Source organism: Crinia signifera, chromosome 8, assembly GCF_055691185.1.
Source record: "Crinia signifera chromosome 8, ASM5569118v1, whole genome shotgun sequence".
Lineage (NCBI taxonomy): Eukaryota > Metazoa > Chordata > Amphibia > Anura > Myobatrachidae > Crinia > Crinia signifera.
Genome location: NC_139224.1, coordinates 15,771,665 through 15,795,589, shown reverse-complemented (window position 1 = coordinate 15,795,589; position 23,925 = coordinate 15,771,665). Strand labels below are relative to the sequence as shown.

Below are 23,925 nucleotides of genomic sequence, written 5' to 3'. Positions count from 1 at the left end.
CATTGCAAAATTAGAGATATCATGTCGAATATAAAAATACTAGGATTATCTTTCACATTGTAGCAGAAATAGAGACATTCTGTGTAGTTGTACAAAAAGTATCATATATTTAAGAAACAACAAGGAGAAGAAGAGAGAAATGAAAAGAGAGGAAGAAGGACAGTAAGGCGGAGAGGGGAGGGGAAGGGTTATGCCCACGGACAATTATGTCTCTGGGTTCTGAGTGGGTGTAGCTAACTGGGAGTAGTCCGTTGACTCCTTAAAAGTGATCCAACTCAGCCATGTCGCCACAAAAGATTGGGAGGGATCTTTCAGGAAAGAAGACAGATCCTCCATAGACATGTATAGGTCCACTCTACGGAACCAGTGTGATATAGGGGGTGGTGTCGTTGATCTCCAGTGACATGGGATAACTGCTCTAGCCGCATTCAATAAATGCTTAAGTAAAGATTTCTTAAATCGAGAAATCGCCATATCTGTAAGGTTGAGCAGCCAAAACTCTGGGGTGAAAGGCAGTGAGGAATTAGTGATCTTTTCTGCAATTCTATGTACCTGGCGCCAGTATTCTTGGATGCCAGGGCACCCCCACCATATATGTAATGGAGTACCCGATGATTGACTACATCTCCAACAGAGGTCAGGTATAGTATTATTTAATTTATGTAGTATGGATGGACATCTATACCAACGTGACAGTATCTTATACTGGGTCTCCAGTGTCTGAACCGATGAGGAGGAGATAGAAATAAATTTAAATATTTGCAACCACTGGTCTTCCGATAGGTCCCGCCCCAACTCCCTGTGCCAAGCCATAGTGTAGCCGGGCATCCAGCCGGATGGACAATTTAGGCATGTTTGATAAAATTTAGAGATTAAATGCTTTGGGGGTTCTTGAGAGAGTAATAGAGACTCGAAAGGAGTCGGTTCCCAGGATTGAGTGCGCTTGGGCAGTGAGGCGATGTAGTGTCTAATTTGGAGGTAGAACCAAAATAGACTCATCGGGAGACCAGTCTCCTTGTGCAGTTCCTCAAAGGAACGTAAACCAGTCCTGTCCACTAATTGACCCAGATAAGACATGTCAACAGGGGATCGGCTAGAGAGATTACGCAAGCCAAATCCTGGGGGGAATTCAGGGTTATTAACTAATGGTGTGAGGAGTGATGTGCCAGGGTTAAAGTACTGGAGGTGCTTGTACTTACTCCAACACAGGAGCGTTGGGGCCAAGGTCGGATGTCGCACTGTCGGGGTCTTCCGAAGCCAGGGAATAACCCGGGGAGATATACCAGATGAGTGGCCTTCAATAGCTGGCCATTGTTTAAGTTGGACTGGCCGAGACATCTCCACCACCCTAGTAATATGGACCGAGTGATAGTAGCTAATAAAGTGAGGGAGCTGGAGGCCTCCCCTTTCCTTGCTCTGGACTAAAATCTTTTGAGAAAGCCTAGGCCTGCGGTTGGCCCACACAAATTTACCCACCAGACCTTGTAACTCTCTAAAAAAGGAGGAGGGTATCGCGATTGGAAGGGCTTGAAGTAAATACAATATCTTAGGGAGAATATTCATTTTTATCGTGTTGATCTTTCCCAGCCAGGACAATTTGAGTGTAGACCATTTAGAGAAAGAAGCTTTAAAGCTAGCAAGCAACGGCACGAAGTTAAGTTGAAAAAGGTCCGCATTATCTCGGGTTAATAAGGTCCCTAGGTATTTAATATGTGTCGACTGCCAATGAAAGGGGAAAGCTCCCTTAAGAGCTTCCACCTGATCGACAGGAGCCGACACGTTTAATGCGACAGATTTGGTGTAATTTATTTTAAAGTTAGACAAGTATGCGAATCTCTCAAACTCCTTCATGAGGGACGGCAGGGATGTGGTAGGACTAGAGACGAAGGCCAATAAATCATCAGCGTATAGAGCAAGCTTGTGTTCGCTCCTACCAACCTCCACTCCCTTGATGTTTTCATTCATTCGTATTGCACGCGCCAGTGCCTCCATACATAATACAAAAATTAAGGGTGACAGAGGGCAGCCCTGGCGCGTACCATTCCGAATGTTAAAGGAATCAGAGAGTTCGCCATTTACCCGGATGCGTGCTGAGGGAGAACTATAAAGCGCTAAAATGCGATGGAGACATCTCGGGCCCAGTCCGATATGTTCAAGAAGGGTCTCCATAAAGGTCCAATTTACCCTATCGAAGGCTTTCTCCGCGTCGGTAGACAGAAGGACCAAGTGGGCCCCGCCAAGCCTCGTGAAATGGATTAAGTCGATCACTTTGGTCGTATTATCTTTAGCTTCTCGTCCTGTGACGAAGCCCACCTGGTCCTCATGTATCAACCCAGGGAGAAGATGCCCCAATCTCAGTGCAAGGAGTTTAGCAAATAGCTTCAAGTCAGTGTTTAAGAGAGAGATAGGCCTATAGCTCGAGCACTGCGCCGGGTCCTTCCCTTCTTTTGGGATTATGGAGATATGAGCTTCAAGGCTTTGTGGAGAAAAGAGCTTTTCTTTAGAAATGGCATTGCATGCCTTTAAGAGAAGTGGCATGAGTGCTGAGCGAAAGGCCTTGTAATAGGTTATCGTAAAGCCGTCTGGGCCTGGACTCTTACCCGATGGGGTGTTGGAGAGGGCCTGCTCTAGTTCCTTTATGGAAAAGGGTTGCTCAAGTGTCGCCAAATCTAACTCTGAGAGCCGTGGGAATTGGACTGAGGTTAGATAATCATTAATTTCTTGTTTAAGTAAGGATCTATCATATTGGGAAATATCTCCCCTTAAGTTATAGAGTCGTGTGTAGTAGGTTTCGAAAGCTTTTGCTATCTGGGTGAAGGTATGCACCCGTTTCCCATCCGTATCCATGATGCTCTGGACATAGGATTGCGCTCTTTGGGCTCTCAAAGCTCTCGCCAGCATTGAGCTAGGTTTGTTGCCCCAGAGGTAAAATTTATGTCTACATTTCCGGAGCTCAAATTTAGTTCTGTCTAGAATTAACTGGTTAAGTGCGACTCTAGCATCGGTGAGCTCTTTTAATATATCTGGGGAGAGTGTGGACTTGTGGGATGTTTCTAAAGATTTTATCTGAGTTATCAGTGTCTGCTTCCGCAACTCCTTCTCCCTTTTTATTTGGGATCCCAATTGAATGCACTTCCCCCTAAGCACGCATTTATGTGCTTCCCAGATTGTTATCGGGGACGTCTGATCGTTGTCATTAACAGAAATGTATTCCAAGATTGCATCAGATAGATCTTTCTTACATTTAACATCAGATAGTAAGAGCTCGTTAAATCTCCAATTCCAAGGGCGTGGAGAGGGAGCAGAGACGCCAACCGTGACGTATACGGGGGCGTGGTCAGACCATGTGATCTGTCCGATTTCACTATGTGTGAAGCTGTGCAGGGACCTATGGTCGACCAGGAAATAGTCTAAACGCGAGTATGTCAAATGAGGGGCAGAGAAAAATGAAAAGTCTTTCACCGTAGGGTTAAGAATCCGCCAGACATCTATCAACTGATGTTCGTGCAGGAGTTGTTTAACCCTACGATGGTCCTTTCCCCGTAGCGAGCTCGGTACTGGATTACAGTCCAGGAGAGGGTCTAATGACCAATTAAAGTCTCCTCCAATCACGAGACAGCCCTCTCTGTAAGGTTCAATAAGACGCAAAAACCTATTAAAAAATTGTCTCTGCCTAGTGTTGGGGGAGTAGACGTTAACAAATGTGTATCTCTGCGAAGAAATTGTGCACTGTAAAACTTGGCAGCGGCCCTCTATTAGAGAGTGATGAGATATATCTGTGGGGTGTAAGCGACGGGAGAATAACATGGAAACGCCTAGAGTTTTCCCTAAGGAATTACAATTGGAGTAAGCCAGTGGATAGTAGTGACTGCTCAACCTTGGTGATGCCCCCTGTTTGAAATGTGTTTCCTGTATAAAGGCCACGTCAACCTTATTAGTGCGAAGTTCTCTGACCAGAGTGGACCTTTTCTCAGGGACATTAAGCCCCTTCACATTCAGGGAGCATAGCTTAAGTGACTTCATATTAGGCAACGACATGGCTGAGTTAATAGGAGCACACTCACCACCAGGATAGCATCAGCAGATGTCAGTATGCACTTACAAAGAGGTCCTAGGGCAGTGGAGGGAAGGGGAAGGGGTATAGAAAGAGAAGGAAACGAGAGCCAAGAGAAATACATTTGCATGTAAGAAGAAAACAAAACAATATACGCTATCAACAAGAACAATATGAAACCACTGTTGGACTGAATGATGCACGCATGATGCATCATAGTCCAAAAAGAAATGTGGTTCACCCCAACTGGGGGCGGTGGCCACATCCCCCACCGGGCGCGGGGTAGTTTAAGGTATAATTAGAACCAATAACATTTCAAAGAGTCGGTACTGTGACAATAAACAAATTTACCAACAACTGTCCCTCGTTTAGAAGAACGATAGTCCCCTGGTGTAGAGGGTCCGCCCAGGAACAGACAACATCCCATTGGTCAAATTATTAAAGCCTGAATTAGGGAACCCCTCTAAGCTGAGAAGAATAAAAAGAAACAGAAAAAGAACAAACAACTCCAAAAACTTTTTTGCACTGATGACATATAAGGGGGTCCCTCGAGGCCCGGAGCAGGAACCCTAGAATAATCATTAGGTGAAAAAACACAGTTAAAGGACCCTGGTTACTATGTATAACAGGTGCTCCTGTCTTCCTGTAATATTGTCATAAAGTAATATCTAAGGCATTTTGAATAGGGCAAGTAATCGATCGTAGGTTATATGAAAATTGTGACCCAAAAAAAAGTTACAAGAAATTACAACTCGCACCTGAGTTCCATAGTTGTGGTATAAGGGGACCACAGCGTCTAGGCCTCTTGGTTATGGGCCATTCTCCACGTCACGGGAAGGCCCCCTACATTCAAGGGGAGCATGAGGAGGAGAAGACATCCACAAATTACATTGTAGTAGCAGGGAGTTCACCTTGCAGTGGGTATAACACACCCTCCTTTATGTAGGATGAGGACCAGTCCATCTCAAAAGGCTCCAAGTCAGGTCGCGTGGTCTGAATGGGTTGACGTCGCTGGGGAGGCCAATCCGGCACCTCTGCCCACTGTCTGCCATCGTGCGCGTCCAGATGGAGGGCACGGAGGGTCTAGACGTTTTGTCAGATGTAGCCAGTCAGCGAGATGTGGTCTTGGGATATCGAGGGCCTTGCAAAATGGGTCTAAGTCTTCCGGGGTCTGTAAAGTCACCAATTTACCTTCATGAGACGCCTGGATACTCAAAGGGAAGCCCCAGCGGAATCTAACGTTTTTCTGTTTAAGCTGATCCGTGAGGGGTTTAAGCAGACGCCTTTGTTGGAGAGTGTTCCAAGACAAGTCTGGGAATATTTGCACCCTTTCTCCATTAAATTCAATGGCTTCCAGTTTGCGGGCTTTACTAAGGATTTCTTCACGCTCTCTGTGGTAGTGCAACCGGCAGATAATATCCCTCGGCTTGTCAGGTTGAAGACCCCTTGGTCTCAATGCGCGGTGGGCACGGTCAAAGAGAAACGTGTGGTCAGGTGCGGCATCTGTTAATTCATTAAATATTTTTGTGAGAGCGTCAATAATTCCAGGCCCCTGGATGTCTTCTGTAAGACCTCTGATGCGTAGATTATTTCTCCTCCCCCTGTTGTCCAAATCATCGAGACGCCGCTGCAAGGACTGTAATTCCTGAGCGTGGGTGGATGCTGTTTCATATAATTTATCCTGATAGTGAACCACGTCATTCGTGAGGTCTTCTAGATCTGAAACACGTTGCGTCGTCTGGTTTAGCTCAGATTGGACTGATGAGATCTCCGTTTTGATCGTTTCACGTAGCTTCTGCTCCATATCCAAGAAGTCCTTTTTGGAAGGGAGGTCTGACTTAGTAGGTAAGGTGCGGAGATATGCTAGGACCTCCGTCAATGTGGTCTCGGGGTGTTGCGGGATGGAGGGACCAGGAGAGGAGTCCATTTGCAGCGGGTCTCTAGGTGATTGCGAACATACGTACATATTTTGAAGAATACCCATGTAAATTTAGCTTTACAGTAAGTTGCTTTGTGATTGGCTAAACTTATAAACTTCGGAGTGTTCTCCCAGCCATACAAAAAACCCATACGCTCCCCAGCTCCATGTGGGTTAGATAGGTGTGTTGTGGAGAGTGCAGTAGGTTGGAGTTTGGGGAGTTATCTAGTGATTGTTGAGTGGTTTATTTATTTGAAAGTTGTCTTGTGGTTTGTGTTGTCATTTAGTTTTGTATTAAGTCTTTATTTGTGAGTGAAGTTTATATGTGTTTGTGTGTGTGTGTGTGTGTGAGGTAAGGAGAGGAGGTGTTCTTTCTTTGTCTTTTTATGTTTCAGTGTGTTGTATGTTTTTGTGTGTGTAATGTCTGCATCTGATAGTGAGAGTAGTCAGGTGGGGAAGATTAAACGAGGGATACGCAGTCTTCGAGGATCCTGCACAAGCCATACTTGCCTACTTTTGAAAACTAGTTTCAGGGAGATTATAGTTGGAAATAGCATTTTGCAAAGCGCCCCATTGAGGGGGCGTGTCATGCTCCACCCAAAGGGTGTGTCTAATTCCATATATGGAGAGATTGTGACAAGAGATTGTGAACGTGGCACCTAGAAGCGTGGGTGTGTAATTTAAAATGACTTATATCCAAATGTAGATGAGCCCCAAAGCGGTTAGTAAGAGCTATTATACTTGGTAAAGTGCTGGGAAATGGTGCTGATGATTCAATGTAACTGTATCTATCTCTCATTCCTTTCCCCCCAAAAATGTAACAGTGTAATGTGGGCTAGGTGAAATGAGGGAGATTGCTAGACTAATGAGGGAGAGAGGGAGATTGCTGCTGTGTCGGGGAGTCTCCTGCAGAATGCAGGAGGGGAGGTAACTATGATGTAACAGTGTAATGTGGTATAGGTGAAATGAGGGAGATTGCTAGACTAATGAGGGAGAGAGGGAGATTGCTGCTGTGTCGGGGAGTCTCCTGCAGAATGCAGGAGGGGAGGTAACTATGATATAACAGTGTACTGTGGGCTATGTGACATGAGGGAGATTGCTAGACTAATGAGGGAGAGAGGGAGATTGCTGCTGTGTCGGGGAGTCTCCTGCAGAATGCAGGAGGGGAGGTAACTATGATGTAACAGTGTAATGTGGGCTAGGTGAAATGAGGGAGATTGCTAGACTAATGAGGGAGAGAGGGAGATTGCTGCTGTGTCGGGGAGTCTCCTGCAGAATGCAGGAGGGGAGGTAACTATGATGTAACAGTGTAATATGGGCTAGGTGACATGAGGGAGATTGCTAGGCTAATGAGGGAGAGAGGGAGATTGCTGCTGTGTCGGGGAGTCTCCTGCAGAATGCAGGAGGGGAGGTAACTATAGCACAAGCTGCTGCTGATGTTCTCTTTCATGACACCTGCCTCTTCTTCGATGCCTATATCAGCACATCAGGTAGCCCACAGCCCACAATGAAAACTTCTCAATGAATAAATGCGTACCCATCTCTGTAACAAGCAGAGAAGTGTGTCTGTGTGCTTAATGGGCTGTTATAAGGCACACATTTGTTCATGGGAGTAGCTGTGGGCCAATATCTGAGTCATTTCACATGTCAACATATTGAAAATGTGAAATACGCCTGGAAATCATGGAGGATTTTTCAGTCGCATTTGTTTCTGATTTGTACCTGTTTACACCTAGTATGTATCTATAAATACCAATTGTTAGTAACTTAACATAGGAGTAAATGTAAAATACAACTGTATTATCGGCCGTACAAAGGCAAAATACTAACGTACCTCTACATTAGTGAATTTCAAAAATACAAATATGTGCCTGACTATGACGGAATACGAATTCCTACCCCCTATATCATTCATAGAGTATATGACAGATCACGTCATACTGTGCATGTAGCCAGGCTGCTCTCCGGGAACATTAGGAATAGAGTGCTAGCTCACCTTGCCCTTGTTGAAGTAGTGGATGATTTTGCGGCTCAGACTTTCTTTTCGCTGCCACTCGCTCTGGACCGGGTAATGGAGGAACTCCCGTAGGGAGCGGTCTTCCCAGTGCAGTGTCTCCCAGTACAGGAGCAGAGTGAATGCAGCTTCTAGGGAAGAGAGATACAAAGCGGACGGTGACCTGACACTACATCCTCAGTGACCCATCTCGCACCTGTACCTGCTTATTATACAGTATTAGTCCCCTAGGGTGTGTACCGGTATAGCTCTCCGCCTGTAGGTGTACATTATACAGTATTAGTCCCCAGGGTGTGTACCTGTATAGCTCTCCGCCTGTAGGTGTATATTATACAGTATTAGTCCCCAGGGTGTGTACCTGTATAGCTCTCCGCCTGTAGGTGTATATTATACAGTATTAGTCCCCCAGGGTGTGTACCTGTATAGCTCTCCGCCTGTCAGTGTATATTATACAGTATTAGTCCCCCAGGGTGTGTACCTGTATAGCTCTCCGCCTGTAGGTGTATATTATACAGTATTAGTCCCCCAGGGTGTGTACCTGTATAGCTCTCCGCCTGTAGGTGTATATTATACAGTATTAGTCCCCAGGGTGTGTACCTGTATAGCTCTCCGCCTGTCAGTGTATATTATACAGTATTAGTCCCCCAGGGTGTGTACCTGTATAGCTCTCCGCCTGTAGATGTATATTATACAGTATTAGTCCCCCAGGGTGTGTACCTGTATAGCTCTCCGCCTGTAGGTGTATATTATACAGTATTAGTCCCCAGGGTGTGTACCTGTATAGCTCTCCGCCTGTAGGTGTATATTATACAGTATTAGTCCCCCAGGGTGTGTACCTGTATAGCTCTCCGCCTGTAGGTGTATATTATACAGTATTAGTCCCCCAGGGTGTGTACCTGTATAGCTCTCCGCCTGTAGGTGTATATTATACAGTATTAGTCCCCCAGCGTGTGTACCTGTATAGCTCTCCGCCTGTAGGTGTACATTATACAGTATTAGTCCCCCAGCGTGTGTACCTGTATAGCTCTCCGCCTGTAGGTGTATATTATACAGAATTAGTCCCCAGCGTGTGTACCTGTATAGCTCTCCGCCTGTAGGTGTATATTATACAGTATTAGTCCCCCAGTGTGTATACCTGTATAGCTCTCCACCTGTAGGTGTATATTGTACAGTATTAGTCCCCCAGTTTGTGTACCTGTATAGCTCTCCGCCTGTAGGTGTATATTATACAGTATTAGTCCCCCAGTGTGTATACCTGTATAGCTCTCCGCCTGTAGGTGTATATTATACAATATTAGTCCCCAGTGTGTGTACCTATATAGCTCTCCGCCTGTCGGTGTATATTATACAGTATTAGTCCCCCAGGGTGTGTACCTGTATAGCTCTCCGCCTGTAGGTGTATATTATACAGTATTAGTCCCCAGGGTGTGTACCTGTATAGCTCTCCGCCTGTAGGTGTATATTACACAGTATTAGTCGCCCAGGGTGTGTACCTGTATAGCTCTCCGCCTGTAGGTGTATATTATACAGTATTAGTCCCCCAGGGTGTGTACCTGTATAGCTCTCCACCTGTAGGTGTATATTATACAGTATTAGTCCCCCAGTGTGTACCTGTATAGCTCTCTGCCTGTAGGTGTATACTATACAGTATTAGTCCCCCAGGGTGTGTACCTGTATAGCTCTCCGCCTGTAGGTGTATATTATACAGTATTAGTCCACCAGGGTGTGTACCTGTATAGCTCTCCGCCTGTAGGTGTATATTATACAGTATTAGTCCCCCAGTGTGTATAGCTGTATAGCTCTCCGCCTGTAGGTGTATATTATACAGTATTAGTCCCCCAGGGTGTGTACCTGTATAGCTCTCCGCCTGTAGGTGTATATTATACAGTATTAGTCCCCCAGTGTGTGTACCTTTATAGCTCTCTGCCTGTAGGTGTATATTATACAGTATTAGTCCCCCAGGGTGTGTACCTGTACAGCTCTCCGCCTGTAGGTGTATATTATACAGTATTAGTCCACCAGGGTGTGTACCTGTATAGCTCTCCGCCTGTAGGTGTACATTATACAGTATTAGTCCCCCAGCGTGTGTACCTGTATAGCTCTCTGCCTGTAGGTGTATATTATACAGTATTAGTCCCCCAGGGTGTGTACCTGTATAGCTCTCCGCCTGTAGGTGTATATGATACAGTATTAGTCCCCCAGGGTGTGTACCTGTATAGCTCTCCACCTGTAGGTGTATATTATACAGTATTAGTCCCCAGGGTGTGTACCTGTATAGCTCTCCGCCTGTAGGTGTATATTATACAGTATAAGTCCCCCAGGGTGTGTACCTGTATAGCTCTCCGCCTGTAGGTGTATATTATACAGTATTAGTCCCCAGGTTGTGTACCTGTATACTGTAGCTCTCCGCCTGTAGGTGTATATTATACAGTATTAGTCCCCCAGGGTGTGTACCTGTACAGCTCTCCGCCTGTAGGTGTATATTATACAGTATTAGTCCACCAGGGTGTGTACCTGTATAGCTCTCCGCCTGTAGGTGTATATTATACAGTATTAGTCCCCCAGTGTGTATACCTGTATAGCTCTCCGCCTGTAGGTGTATATTATACAATATTAGTCCCCAGTGTGTGTACCTATATAGCTCTCCGCCTGTCGGTGTATATTATACAGTATTAGTCCCCCAGGGTGTGTACCTGTATAGCTCTCCGCCTGTAGGTGTATATTATACAGTATTAGTCCCCAGGGTGTGTACCTGTATAGCTCTCCGCCTGTAGGTGTATATTACACAGTATTAGTCGCCCAGGGTGTGTACCTGTATAGCTCTCCGCCTGTAGGTGTATATTATACAGTATTAGTCCCCTAGGGTGTGTACCTGTATAGCTCTCCACCTGTAGGTGTATATTATACAGTATTAGTCCCCCAGTGTGTGTACCTGTATAGCTCTCTGCCTGTAGGTGTATACTATACAGTATTAGTCCCCCAGGGTGTGTACCTGTATAGCTCTCCGCCTGTAGGTGTATATTATACAGTATTAGTCCACCAGGGTGTGTACCTGTATAGCTCTCCGCCTGTAGGTGTATATTATACAGTATTAGTCCCCCAGTGTGTATAGCTGTATAGCTCTCCGCCTGTAGGTGTATATTATACAGTATTAGTCCCCCAGGGTGTGTACCTGTATAGCTCTCCGCCTGTAGGTGTATATTATACAGTATTAGTCCCCCAGTGTGTGTACCTTTATAGCTCTCCGCCTGTAGGTGTATATTATACAGTATTAGTCCCCCAGTGTGTACCTGTATAGCTCTCCGCCTGTAGGTGTATATTATACAGTATAAGTCCCCCAGGGTGTGTACCTGTATAGCTCTCCGCCTGTAGGTGTATATTATACAGTATTAGTCCCCAGGTTGTGTACCTGTATAGCTCTCCGCCTGTAGGTGTATATTATACAGTATTAGTCCCCCAGTGTGTGTACCTGTATAGCTCTCTGCCTGTAGGTGTATACTATACAGTATTAGTCCCCCAGGGTGTGTACCTGTACAGCTCTCCGCCTGTAGGTGTATATTATACAGTATTAGTCCACCAGGGTGTGTACCTGTATAGCTCTCCGCCTGTAGGTGTACATTATACAGTATTAGTCCCCCAGCGTGTGTACCTGTATAGCTCTCTGCCTGTAGGTGTATATTATACAGTATTAGTCCCCCAGGGTGTGTACCTGTATAGCTCTCCGCCTGTAGGTGTATATGATACAGTATTAGTCCCCCAGGGTGTGTACCTGTATAGCTCTCCACCTGTAGGTGTATATTATACAGTATTAGTCCCCAGGGTGTGTACCTGTATAGCTCTCCGCCTGTAGGTGTATATTATACAGTATAAGTCCCCCAGGGTGTGTACCTGTATAGCTCTCCGCCTGTAGGTGTATATTATACAGTATTAGTCCCCAGGTTGTGTACCTGTATAGCTCTCCGCCTGTAGGTGTATATTATACAGTATTAGTCCCCCAGGGTGTGTACCTGTACAGCTCTCCGCCTGTAGGTGTATATTATACAGTATTAGTCCACCAGGGTGTGTACCTGTATAGCTCTCCGCCTGTAGGTGTATATTATACAGTATTAGTCCCCCAGTGTGTATACCTGTATAGCTCTCCGCCTGTAGGTGTATATTATACAATATTAGTCCCCAGTGTGTGTACCTATATAGCTCTCCGCCTGTCGGTGTATATTATACAGTATTAGTCCCCCAGGGTGTGTACCTGTATAGCTCTCCGCCTGTAGGTGTATATTATACAGTATTAGTCCCCAGGGTGTGTACCTGTATAGCTCTCCGCCTGTAGGTGTATATTACACAGTATTAGTCGCCCAGGGTGTGTACCTGTATAGCTCTCCGCCTGTAGGTGTATATTATACAGTATTAGTCCCCCAGGGTGTGTACCTGTATAGCTCTCCACCTGTAGGTGTATATTATACAGTATTAGTCCCCCAGTGTGTGTACCTGTATAGCTCTCTGCCTGTAGGTGTATACTATACAGTATTAGTCCCCCAGGGTGTGTACCTGTACAGCTCTCCGCCTGTAGGTGTATATTATACAGTATTAGTCCACCAGGGTGTGTACCTGTATAGCTCTCCGCCTGTAGGTGTACATTATACAGTATTAGTCCCCCAGCGTGTGTACCTGTATAGCTCTCTGCCTGTAGGTGTATATTATACAGTATTAGTCCCCCAGGGTGTGTACCTGTATAGCTCTCCGCCTGTAGGTGTATATGATACAGTATTAGTCCCCCAGGGTGTGTACCTGTATAGCTCTCCACCTGTAGGTGTATATTATACAGTATTAGTCCCCAGGGTGTGTACCTGTATAGCTCTCCGCCTGTAGGTGTATATTATACAGTATAAGTCCCCCAGGGTGTGTACCTGTATAGCTCTCCGCCTGTAGGTGTATATTATACAGTATTAGTCCCCAGGTTGTGTACCTGTATAGCTCTCCGCCTGTAGGTGTATATTATACAGTATTAGTCCCCCAGGGTGTGTACCTGTACAGCTCTCCGCCTGTAGGTGTATATTATACAGTATTAGTCCACCAGGGTGTGTACCTGTATAGCTCTCCGCCTGTAGGTGTATATTATACAGTATTAGTCCCCCAGTGTGTATACCTGTATAGCTCTCCGCCTGTAGGTGTATATTATACAATATTAGTCCCCAGTGTGTGTACCTATATAGCTCTCCGCCTGTCGGTGTATATTATACAGTATTAGTCCCCCAGGGTGTGTACCTGTATAGCTCTCCGCCTGTAGGTGTATATTATACAGTATTAGTCCCCAGGGTGTGTACCTGTATAGCTCTCCGCCTGTAGGTGTATATTACACAGTATTAGTCGCCCAGGGTGTGTACCTGTATAGCTCTCCGTCTGTAGGTGTATATTATACAGTATTAGTCCCCCAGGGTGTGTACCTGTATAGCTCTCCACCTGTAGGTGTATATTATACAGTATTAGTCCCCCAGTGTGTGTACCTGTATAGCTCTCTGCCTGTAGGTGTATACTATACAGTATTAGTACCCCAGGGTGTGTACCTGTATAGCTCTCCGCCTGTAGGTGTATATTATACAGTATTAGTCCACCAGGGTGTGTACCTGTATAGCTCTCCGCCTGTAGGTGTATATTATACAGTATTAGTCCCCCAGTGTGTATAGCTGTATAGCTCTCCGCCTGTAGGTGTATATTATACAGTATTAGTCCCCCAGGGTGTGTACCTGTACAGCTCTCCGCCTGTAGGTGTATATTATACAGTATTAGTCCACCAGGGTGTGTACCTGTATAGCTCTCCGCCTGTAGGTGTACATTATACAGTATTAGTCCCCCAGCGTGTGTACCTGTATAGCTCTCTGCCTGTAGGTGTATATTATACAGTATTAGTCCCCCAGGGTGTGTACCTGTATAGCTCTCCGCCTGTAGGTGTATATGATACAGTATTAGTCCCCCAGGGTGTGTACCTGTATAGCTCTCCACCTGTAGGTGTATATTATACAGTATTAGTCCCCAGGGTGTGTACCTGTATAGCTCTCCGCCTGTAGGTGTATATTATACAGTATAAGTCCCCCAGGGTGTGTACCTGTATAGCTCTCCGCCTGTAGGTGTATATTATACAGTATTAGTCCCCAGGTTGTGTACCTGTATAGCTCTCCGCCTGTAGGTGTATATTATACAGTATTAGTCCCCCAGTGTGTGTACCTGTATAGCTCTCCGCCTGTAGCTGTACATTATACAGTATTAGTCCCCCAGCGTGTGTACCTGTTTAGCTCTCCGCCTGTAGGTGTATATTATACAGTATTAGTCCCCAGCGTGTGTACCTGTATAGCTCTCCGCCTGTAGGTGTATATTATACAGTATTAGTCCCCCAGTGTGTATACCTGTATAGCTCTCCGCCTGTAGGTGTATATTGTACAGTATTAGTCCCCCAGTTTGTGTACCTGTATAGCTCTCCGCCTGTAGGTGTATATTATACAGTATTAGTCCCCCAGTGTGTATACCTGTATAGCTCTCCGCCTATAGGTGTATATTATACAATATTAGTCCCCAGTGTGTGTACCTGTATAGCTCTCCGCCTGTCGGTGTATATTATACAGTATTAGTCCCCCAGGGTGTGTACCTGTATAGCTTTCCGCCTGTAGGTGTATATTATACAGTATTAGTCCCCAGGGTGTGTACCTGTATAGCTCTCCGCCTGTAGGTGTATATTACACAGTATTAGTCCCCCAGGGTGTGTACCTGTATAGCTCTCCGCCTGTAGGTGTAAATTATACAGTATTAGTCCCCCGGGGTGTGTACCTGAATAGCTCTCCGCCTGTAGGTGTATATTATACAGTATTAGTCCTCCGGGGTGTGTACCTGTATAGCTCTCCGCCTGTAGGTGTATATTATACAGTATTAGTCCCCAGGGTGTGTATCTGTATAGCTCTCCGCCTGTAGGTGTATATTATACAGTATTAGTCCCCAGGATGTGTACCTGTATAGCTCTCCGCCTGTAGGTGTATATGATACAGTATTAGTCCCCCAGGGTGTGTACCTGTATAGCTCTCCGCCTGTAGATGTATATTATACAGTATTAGTCCCCCAGGGTGTGTACCTGTATAGCTCTCCGCCTGTAGGTGTAAATTATACAGTATTAGTCCCCCAGGGTGTGTACCTGTATAGCTCTCCGCCTGTAGGTGTATATTATACAGTATTAGTCCCCCGGGGTGTGTACCTGTATAGCTCTCCGCCTGTAGGTGTATATTATACAGTATTAGTCCCCCAGCGTGTGTACCTGTATAGCTCTCCGCCTGTAGGTGTATATTATACAGTATTAGTCCTCCGGGGTGTGTACCTGTATAGCTCTCCGCCTGTAGGTGTATATTATACAGTATTAGTCCCCAGGGTGTGTACCTGTATAGCTCTCCGCCTGTAGGTGTATATTATACAGTATTAGTCCCCAGGGTGTGTACCTGTATAGCTCTCCGCCTGTAGGTGTATATTATACAGTATTAGTCCCCAGGGTGTGTACCTGTATAGCTCTCCGCCTGTAGGTGTATATTATACAGTATTAGTCCCCAGGGTGTGTACCTATATAGCTCTCCGCCTGTAGGTGTATATTATACAGTATTAGCCCCCAGTGTGTGTACCTGTATAGCTCTCTGCCTGTAGGTGTATATTATACAGTATTAGTCCCCAGGGTGTGTACCTGTATAGCTCTCCGCCTGTAGGTGTATATTATACAGTATTAGTCCCCAGGGTGTGTACCTGTATAGCTCTCCGCCTGTAGGTGCAGGTCACAGAGCTTATGGATGTATCTGATGTACATCTCTTCCTTATTTATTTCCGATTTGTAGAAATTCTGTGAGAAATGAGAGCAGAGATTTTATATATATATATATATATATATATATATATATATATATATATATATATATATACAATCCTTTTTCTGTGGCGACAGATGTGACATCCGCACTCCTCACCATCAGATTCACTGTGCAGCCGACCTTCTTGTTTTCGGTCTCCTCACCCTTCATACAGTCCCTAGGCAGAAATATACACACTCAGTAAGAACATCCTTACGGCCAGAGTATAAGGAGTAATGTGGGGTACACACCACGACGACCCGCTCACGATGCACATTGTGAGCGGGTCGTCAGTGTTTCTGCAGACCCGCTCACGATGATGCGGGGGGGACGACCCGCTCACGATGTGCACCGTGAGCGGGTCTGATCCGATGGCGACCCTGCAGCAGGTAGGATCTGAATAACGACCGACCGACCAGCGGGACCGCGCATCGGATCGGTATCGGTCCACACCAGGACAGAAAAGGGCCCAATCAGCACACAATCTACATCCAATTGGTCGGAATTGGATCTAGATTGAGGGGATCGGGCCCTAGTCGCCCTGGTGTGTACCAGGCATAAGTGTAAGTGTCACACCTGTAGTCCAGCAGTCTCTCCATGAGACGCGTCACAGAGGTCACAAACGATGCGCCCGGCTCTCGCCAAGTCTCCTGCTCTATTTTCTCCAGCAAGCTGAGGGCACAAGAGACATCGTACAGTATAAACCTGAGACAAGCTCAGCTACAAGACAGCAGAGAAAGCGGATGGAGAGACATACAAGATGGAAAACATGAAGGGGAAAGAGGATTGGGACAGAAAGAGAGAGAACGTTTATACCCTGGTAAATAAGAAAACAGCGACATGCCTACAAGTATAAACCACAGAGGTTACACGTGCTCACTGTGGCCAAGCTATTAGGAGACGCCTTACCAGCAGTGGGTAGCAACAGTCTGGATTCCCAAGACATGGGGGATAATTCAGACATGATCGCACAGCGACCGATAATCGTTACATTGAGCATGCATACAGCCTGTTGTATGTATGCATGAGGGCATCCTGCAAGGAAATCCTACTACTTTTCCTATTTGCTAGCCTTTTGCAAGGGAAAATGTAGCCGTGCCTAGGTGGCTGTTATGTGTGGTGTCAGGAGATCAGCAGATATTCACACCACCCTGGCTGTGCTTAGTGTGCTGTCCTCTGTACCTAGTGACTGTTATGTGTGGTGTCAGGAGATCAGCAGATACTCACACCACCCTGGCTGTGCTTAGTGTGCTGTCCTCTGTATCTAGTGACTGTTATGTGTGGTGTCAGGAGATCAGCAGATACTCACACCACCCTGGCTGTGCTTAGTGCGCTGTCCTTTGTACCTAGTGACTGTTATGTGTGGTGTCAGGAGATCAGCAGATACTCACACCACCCTGGCTGTGCTTAGTGCGCTGTCCTTTGTACCTAGTGACTGTTATGTGTGGTGTCAGGAGATCAGCAGATGCTCACACCACCCTGGCTGTGCTTAGTGCGCTGTCCTCTGTACCTAGTGACTGTTATGTGTGGTGTCCGGAGATCAGCAGATACTCACACCACCCTGGCTGTGCTTAGTCCGCTGTCCTCTGTACCTAGTGACTGTTATGTGTGGTGTCAGGAGATCAGCAGATGCTCACACCACCCTGGCTGTGCTTAGTGCGCTGTCCTCTGTATTTAGTGACTGTTATGTGTGGTGTCAGGAGATCAGCAGATGCTCACACCACCCTGGCTGTGCTTAGTGCGCTGTCCTCTGTATTTAGTGACTGTTATGTGTGGTGTCAGGAGATCAGCAGATACTCACACCACCCTGGATGTGCTTAGTGCGCTGTCCTCTGTATTTAGTGACTGTTATGTGTGGTGTCAGGAGATCAGCAGATACTCACACCACCCTGGCTGTGCTTAGTGCGCTGTCCTCTGTACTTAGTGACTGTTATGTGTGGTGTCCGGAGATCAGCAGATGCTCACACCACCCTGGCTGTGCTTAGTGCGCTGTCCTCTGTATTTAGTGACTGTTATGTGTGGTGTCAGGAGATCAGCAGATACTCACACCACCCTGGCTGTGCTTAGTGCGCTGTCCTCTGTACCTAGTGACTGTTATGCGTGGTGTCAGTAGATCAGCAGATGCTCACACCACCCTGGCTGTGCTTAGTGCGCTGTCCTCTGTACCTAGTGACTGTTATGTGTGGTGTCAGGAGATCAGCAGATGCTCACACCACCCTGGCTGTGCTTAGTGTGCTGTCCTCTGTACTTAGTGACTGTTATGTGTGGTGTCAGGAGATCAGCAGATACTCACAACACCCTGGCTGTGCTTAGTGCGCTGTCCTCTGTACCTAGTGACTGATATGTGTGGTGTCAGGAGATCAGCAGATACTCACACCACCCTGGCTGTGCTTAGTGCGCTGTCCTCTGTACCTAGTGACTGTTATGTGTGGTGTCAGGAGATCAGCAGATACTCACACCACCCTGGCTGTGCTTAGTGCGCTGTCCTCTGTACCTTGTGACTGTTATGTGTGGTGTCAGGAGATCAGCAGATACTCACACCACCCTGGCTGTGCTTAGTGCGCTGTCCTCTGTATTTAGTGACTGTTATGTGTGGTGTCAGGAGATCAGCAGATACTCACACCACCCTGGCTTTGCTTAGTGCGCTGTCCTCTGTACCTAGTGACTGTTATGTGTGGTGTCAGGAGATCAGCAGATACTCACACCACCCTGGCTGTGCTTAGTGCGCTGTCCTCTGTACTTAGTGACTGTTATGTGTGGTGTCAGGAGATCAGCAGATACTCACACCACCCTGGCTGTGCTTATTGCGCTGTCCCCTGTATTTAGTGACTGTTATGTGTGGTGTCAGGAGATCAGCAGATACTCACACCACCCTGGCTGTGCTTAGTGCGCTGTCCTCTGTATCTAGTGACTGTTATGTGTGCTGTCAGGAGATCAGCAGATATTCACACCACCCTGGCTGTGCTTAGTGCGCTGTCCTCTGTACCTAGTGACTGTTATGTGTGGTGTCAGGAGATCAGCAGATGCTCACACCACCCTGGCTGTGCTTAGTGCCCTGTCCTCTGTATCTAGTGACTGTTATGTGTGGTGTCAGGAGATCAGCAGATACTCACACCACCCTGGCTGTGCTTAGTGCGCTGTCCTCTGTATCTAGTGACTGTTATGTGTGGAGTCAGGAGATCAGCAGATACTCACACCACCCTGGCTGTGCTTAGTGCGCTGTCCTCTGTACCTAGTGACTGTTATGTGTGGTGTCAGGAGATCAGCAGATACTCACACCACCCTGGCTGTGCTTAGTGTGCTGTCCTCTGTACCTAGTGACTGTTATGTGTGGTGTCAGGAGATCAGCAGATACTCACACCACCCTGGCTGTGCTTAGTGCGCTGTCCTCTGTATTTAGTGACTGTTATGTGTGGTGTCAGGAGATCAGCAGATACTCACACCACCCTGGCTGTGCTTAGTGCGCTGTCCTCTGTATTTAGTGACTGTTATGTGTGGTATCAGGAGATCAGCAGATACTCACACCACCCTGGCTGTGCTTAGTGCGCTGTCCTCTGTACCTAGTGACTGTTATGTGTGGTGTCAGGAGATCAGCAGATACTCACACCACCCTGGCTGTGCTTAGTGCGCTGTCCTCTGTATTTAGTGACTGTTATGTGTGGTGTCAGGAGATCAGCAGATACTCACACCACCCTGGCTGTGCTTAGTGCGCTGTCCTCTGTACCTAGTGACTGTTAGGTGTGGTGTCAGGAGATCAGCAGATACTCACACCACCCTGGCTGCGCTTAGTGCCCTGTCCTCTGTATCTAGTGACTGTTATGTGTGGTGTCAGGAGATCAGCAGATACTCACACCACCCTGGCTGTGCTTAGTGCGCTATCCTCTGTATCTAGTGACTGTTATGTGTGGTGTCAGGAGATCAGCAGATACTCACACCACCCTGGCTGTGCTTAGTGCGCTGTCCTCTGTATTTAGTGACTGTTATGTGTGGTGTCAGGAGATCAGCAGATACTCACACCACCCTGGCTGTGCTTAGTGCGCTGTCCTCTGTACCTAGTGACTGTTATGTGTGGTGTCAGGAGATCAGCAGATACTCACACCACCCTGGCTGTGCTTAGTGCGCTGTCCTCTGTATTTAGTGACTGTTATGTGTGGTGTCAGGAGATCAGCAGATACTCACACCACCCTGGCTGTGCTTAGTGCGCTGTCCTCTGTACCTAGTGACTGTTAGGTGTGGTGTCAGGAGATCAGCAGATACTCACACCACCCTGGCTGCGCTTAGTGCCCTGTCCTCTGTATCTAGTGACTGTTATGTGTGGTGTCAGGAGATCAGCAGATACTCACACCACCCTGGCTGTGCTTAGTGCGCTATCCTCTGTATCTAGTGACTGTTATGTGTGGTGTCAGGAGATCAGCAGATACTCACACCACCCTGGCTGTGCTTAGTGCGCTGTCCTCTGTACCTAGTGACTGTTAGGTGTGGTGTCAGGAGATCAGCAGATACTCACACCACCCTGGCTGCGCTTAGTGCCCTGTCCTCTGTATCTAGTGACTGTTATGTGTGGTGTCAGGAGATCAGCAGATACTCACACCACCCTGGCTGTGCTTAGTGCGCTGTCCTCTGTACCTAGTGACTGTTAGGTGTGGTGTCAGGAGATCAGCAGATACTCACACCACCCTGGCTGCGCTTAGTGCCCTGTCCTCTGTATCTAGTGACTGTTATGTGTGGTGTCCGGAGATCAGCAGATACTCACACCACCCTGGCTGTGCTTAGTGCGCTGTCCTCTGTACCTAGTGACTGTTAGGTGTGGTGTCAGGAGATCAGCAGATACTCACACCACCCTGGCTGTGTTTAGTGCGCTATCCTCTGTATCTAGTGACTGTTATGTGTGGTGTCAGGAGATCAGCAGATACTCACACCACCCTGGCTGCGCTTAGTGCGCTGTCCTCTGTATCTAGTGACTGTTATGTGTGGTGTCCGGAGATCAGCAGATACTCACACCACCCTGGCTGTGCTTAGTGCGCTGTCCTCTGTACCTAGTGACTGTTATGTGTGGTGTTAGGAGATCAGCAGATACTCGCACCACCCTGGCTGTGCTTAGTGCGCTGTCCTCTGTATCTAGTGACTGTTATGTGTGGAGTCAGGAGATCAGCAGATACTCGCACCACCCTGGCTGTGCTTAGTGCACTGTCCTCTGTATCTAGTGACGGTTATGTGTGGTGTCAGGAGATCAGCAGATACTCGCACCACCCTGGCTGCGCTTAGTGCGCTGTCCTCTGTATCTAGTGACTGTTATGTGTGGTGTCAGGAGATCAGCAGATGCTCACACCACCCTGGCTGTGCTTAGTGCACTGTCCTCTGTATCTAGTGACGGTTATGTGTGGTGTCAGGAGATCAGCAGATACTCGCACCACCCTGGCTGCGCTTAGTGCCCTGTCCTCTGTATCTAGTGACTGTTATGTGTGGTGTCCAGAGATCATACTCACACCACCCTGGCTGTGCTTAGTGCGCTGTCCTCTGTATCTAGTGACTGTTATGTGTGGAGTCAGGAGATCAGCAGATACTCGCACCACCCTGGCCGTGCTTAGTGCGCTGTCCTCTGTATCTGGTGACTGTTATGTGTGGTGTCAGGAGATCAGCAGATACTCACACCACCCTGGCTGTGCTTAGTGCGCTGTCCTCTGTATCTAGTGACTGTTATGTGTGGTGTTAGGAGATCAGCAGATACTCACACCACCCTGGCTGTGCTTAGTGCGCTGTCCTCTGTATCTAGTGACTGTTATGTGTGGTGTCAGGAGATCAGCAGATACTCACACCACCCTGGCTGTGCTTAGTGCCCTGTCCTCTGTATCTGGTGACTGTTATGTGTGGTGTCAGGAGATCAGCAGATACTCACACCACCCTGGCTGTGCTTAGTGCGCTGTCCTCTGTATCTAGTGACTGTTATGTGTGGTGTTAGGAGATCAGCAGATACTCACACCACCCTGGCTGTGCTTAGTGCGCTGTCCTCTGTACTTAGTGACTGTTATGTGTGTAACCAGGAGATCAGCAGATACTCACACCACCCTGGCTGCGCTTAGTGCGCTGTCCTCTGTATCTAGTGACTGTTATGTGTGGTGTCAGGAGATCAGCAGATACTCACACAACCCTGGCTGTGCTTAGTGCGCTGTCCTCTGTACCTAGTGACTGTTATGTGTGGTGTCAGGAGATCAGCAGATGCTCACACCACCCTGGCTGTGCTTAGGGCGCTGTCCTCTGTACTTAGTGGCTGTTATGTGTGGTGTCAGGAGATCAGCAGATACTCACACCACCCTGGCTGCGCTTAGTGCGCTGTCCTCTGTACCTAGTGACTGTTATGTGTGGTGTCAGGAGATCAGCAGATACTCACACCACCCTGGCTGTGCTTAGTGTGCTGTCCTCTGTACCTAGTGACTGTTATGTGTGGTGTCCGGAGATCAGCAGATACTCACACCACCCTGGCTGCGCTTAGTGCGCTGTCCTCTGTATCTAGTGACTGTTATGTGTGGTGTCAGGAGATCAGCAGATACTCACACCACCCTGGCTGTGCTTAGTGCGCTGTCCTCTGTATCTAGTGACTGTTATGTGTGGTGTCAGGAGATCAGCAGATATTCACACCACCCTGGCTGTGCTTAGTGCGCTGTCCTCTGTATCTAGTGACTGTTATGTGTGGTGTCAGGAGATCAGCAGATACTCACACCACCCTGGCTGCGCTTAGTGCGCTGTCCTCTGTATCTAGTGACTGTTATGTGTGGTGTCCGGAGATCAGCAGATACTCACACCACCCTGGCTGTGCTTAGTGCGCTGTTCTCTGTACCTAGTGACTTTTATGTGTGGTGTCAGGAGATCAGCAGATACTCACACCACCCTGGCTGTGCTTAGTGTGCTGTCCTCTGTACCTAGTGACTGTTATGTGTGGTGTCCGGAGATCAGCAGATACTCACACCACCCTGGCTGCGCTTAGTGCGTGGTCCTCTGTATCTAGTGACTGTTATGTGTGGTGTCAGGAGATCAGCAGATACTCACACCACCCTGGCTGTGCTTAGTGCGCTGTCCTCTGTACCTAGTGACTGTTATGTGTGGTGTCAGGAGATCAGCAGATGCTCACACCACCCTGGCTGTGCTTAGTGCGCTGTCCTCTGTACTTAGTGACTGTTATGTTTGTAACCAGGAGATCAGCAGATACTCACACCACCCTGGCTGCGCTTAGTGCGCTGTCCTCTGTATCTAGTGACTGTTATGTGTGGTATCAAGAGATCAGCAGATACTCACACCACCCTGGCTGTGCTTAGTGCGCTGTCCTCTGTATCTAGTGACTGTTATGTGTGGTGTCAGGAGATCAGCAGATAGTCACACCACCCTGGCTGTGCTTAGTGCGCTGTCCTCTGTATCTAGTGGCTGTTATGTGTGGTGTCCGGAGATCAGCAGATACTCACACCACCCTGGCTGCGCTTAGTGCGCTGTCCTCTGTACCTAGTGACTGTTATGTGTGGTGTCAGGAGATCAGCAGATACTCACACCACCCTGGCTGTGCTTAGTGTGCTGTCCTCTGTACCTAGTGACTGTTATGTGTGGTGTCAGGAGATCAGCAGATACTCACACCACCCTGGCTGTGCTTAGTGTGCTGTCCTCTGTACCTAGTGACTGTTATGTGTGGTGTCAGGAGATCAGCAGATACTCACACCACCCTGGCTGTGCTTAGTGCGCTGTCCTCTGTATTTAGTGACTGTTATGTGTGGTGTCAGGAGATCAGCAGATACTCACACCACCCTGGCTGTGCTTAGTGCGCTGTCCTCTGTATTTAGTGACTGTTATGTGTGGTGTCAGGAGATCAGCAGATACTCACACCACCCTGGCTGTGCTTAGTGCGCTGTCCTCTGTACCTAGTGACTGTTATGTGTGGTGTCAGGAGATCAGCAGATGCTCACACCACCCTGGCTGTGCTTAGTGCGCTGTCCTCTGTATCTGGTGACGGTTATGTGTGGTGTCAGGAGATCAGCAGATACTCACACCACCCTGGCTGTGCTTAGTGCGCTGTCCTCTGTATTTAGTG

At 47.5% G+C, this 23,925-nt stretch overlaps 1 protein-coding gene across 17 annotated transcripts in view; it reads right to left on the bottom strand.

Moving 5' to 3' along the window:
• The window catches only part of DOCK3 (dedicator of cytokinesis 3), a 244,387-nt gene that overhangs the window by 36,828 nt on the left and 183,634 nt on the right, over nt 1-23,925 (bottom strand). For all 17 annotated transcript variants that reach the window (XR_014454283.1, XR_014454285.1, XR_014454279.1 and 14 more), the window contains 4 exons: nt 16,431-16,526; nt 15,972-16,032; nt 15,754-15,847; nt 7,969-8,117 (listed from right to left, as the gene is read on the bottom strand). Coding sequence is in view for 8 of the 17 variants with exons in the window: in XM_083155809.1 (XP_083011935.1) it covers nt 7,969-8,117; nt 15,754-15,847; nt 15,972-16,032; nt 16,431-16,526 (400 nt within the window). In the remaining 9 variants the exon portion in view is untranslated. The remainder of the gene's footprint in view (nt 1-7,968; nt 8,118-15,753; nt 15,848-15,971; nt 16,033-16,430; nt 16,527-23,925) is intronic.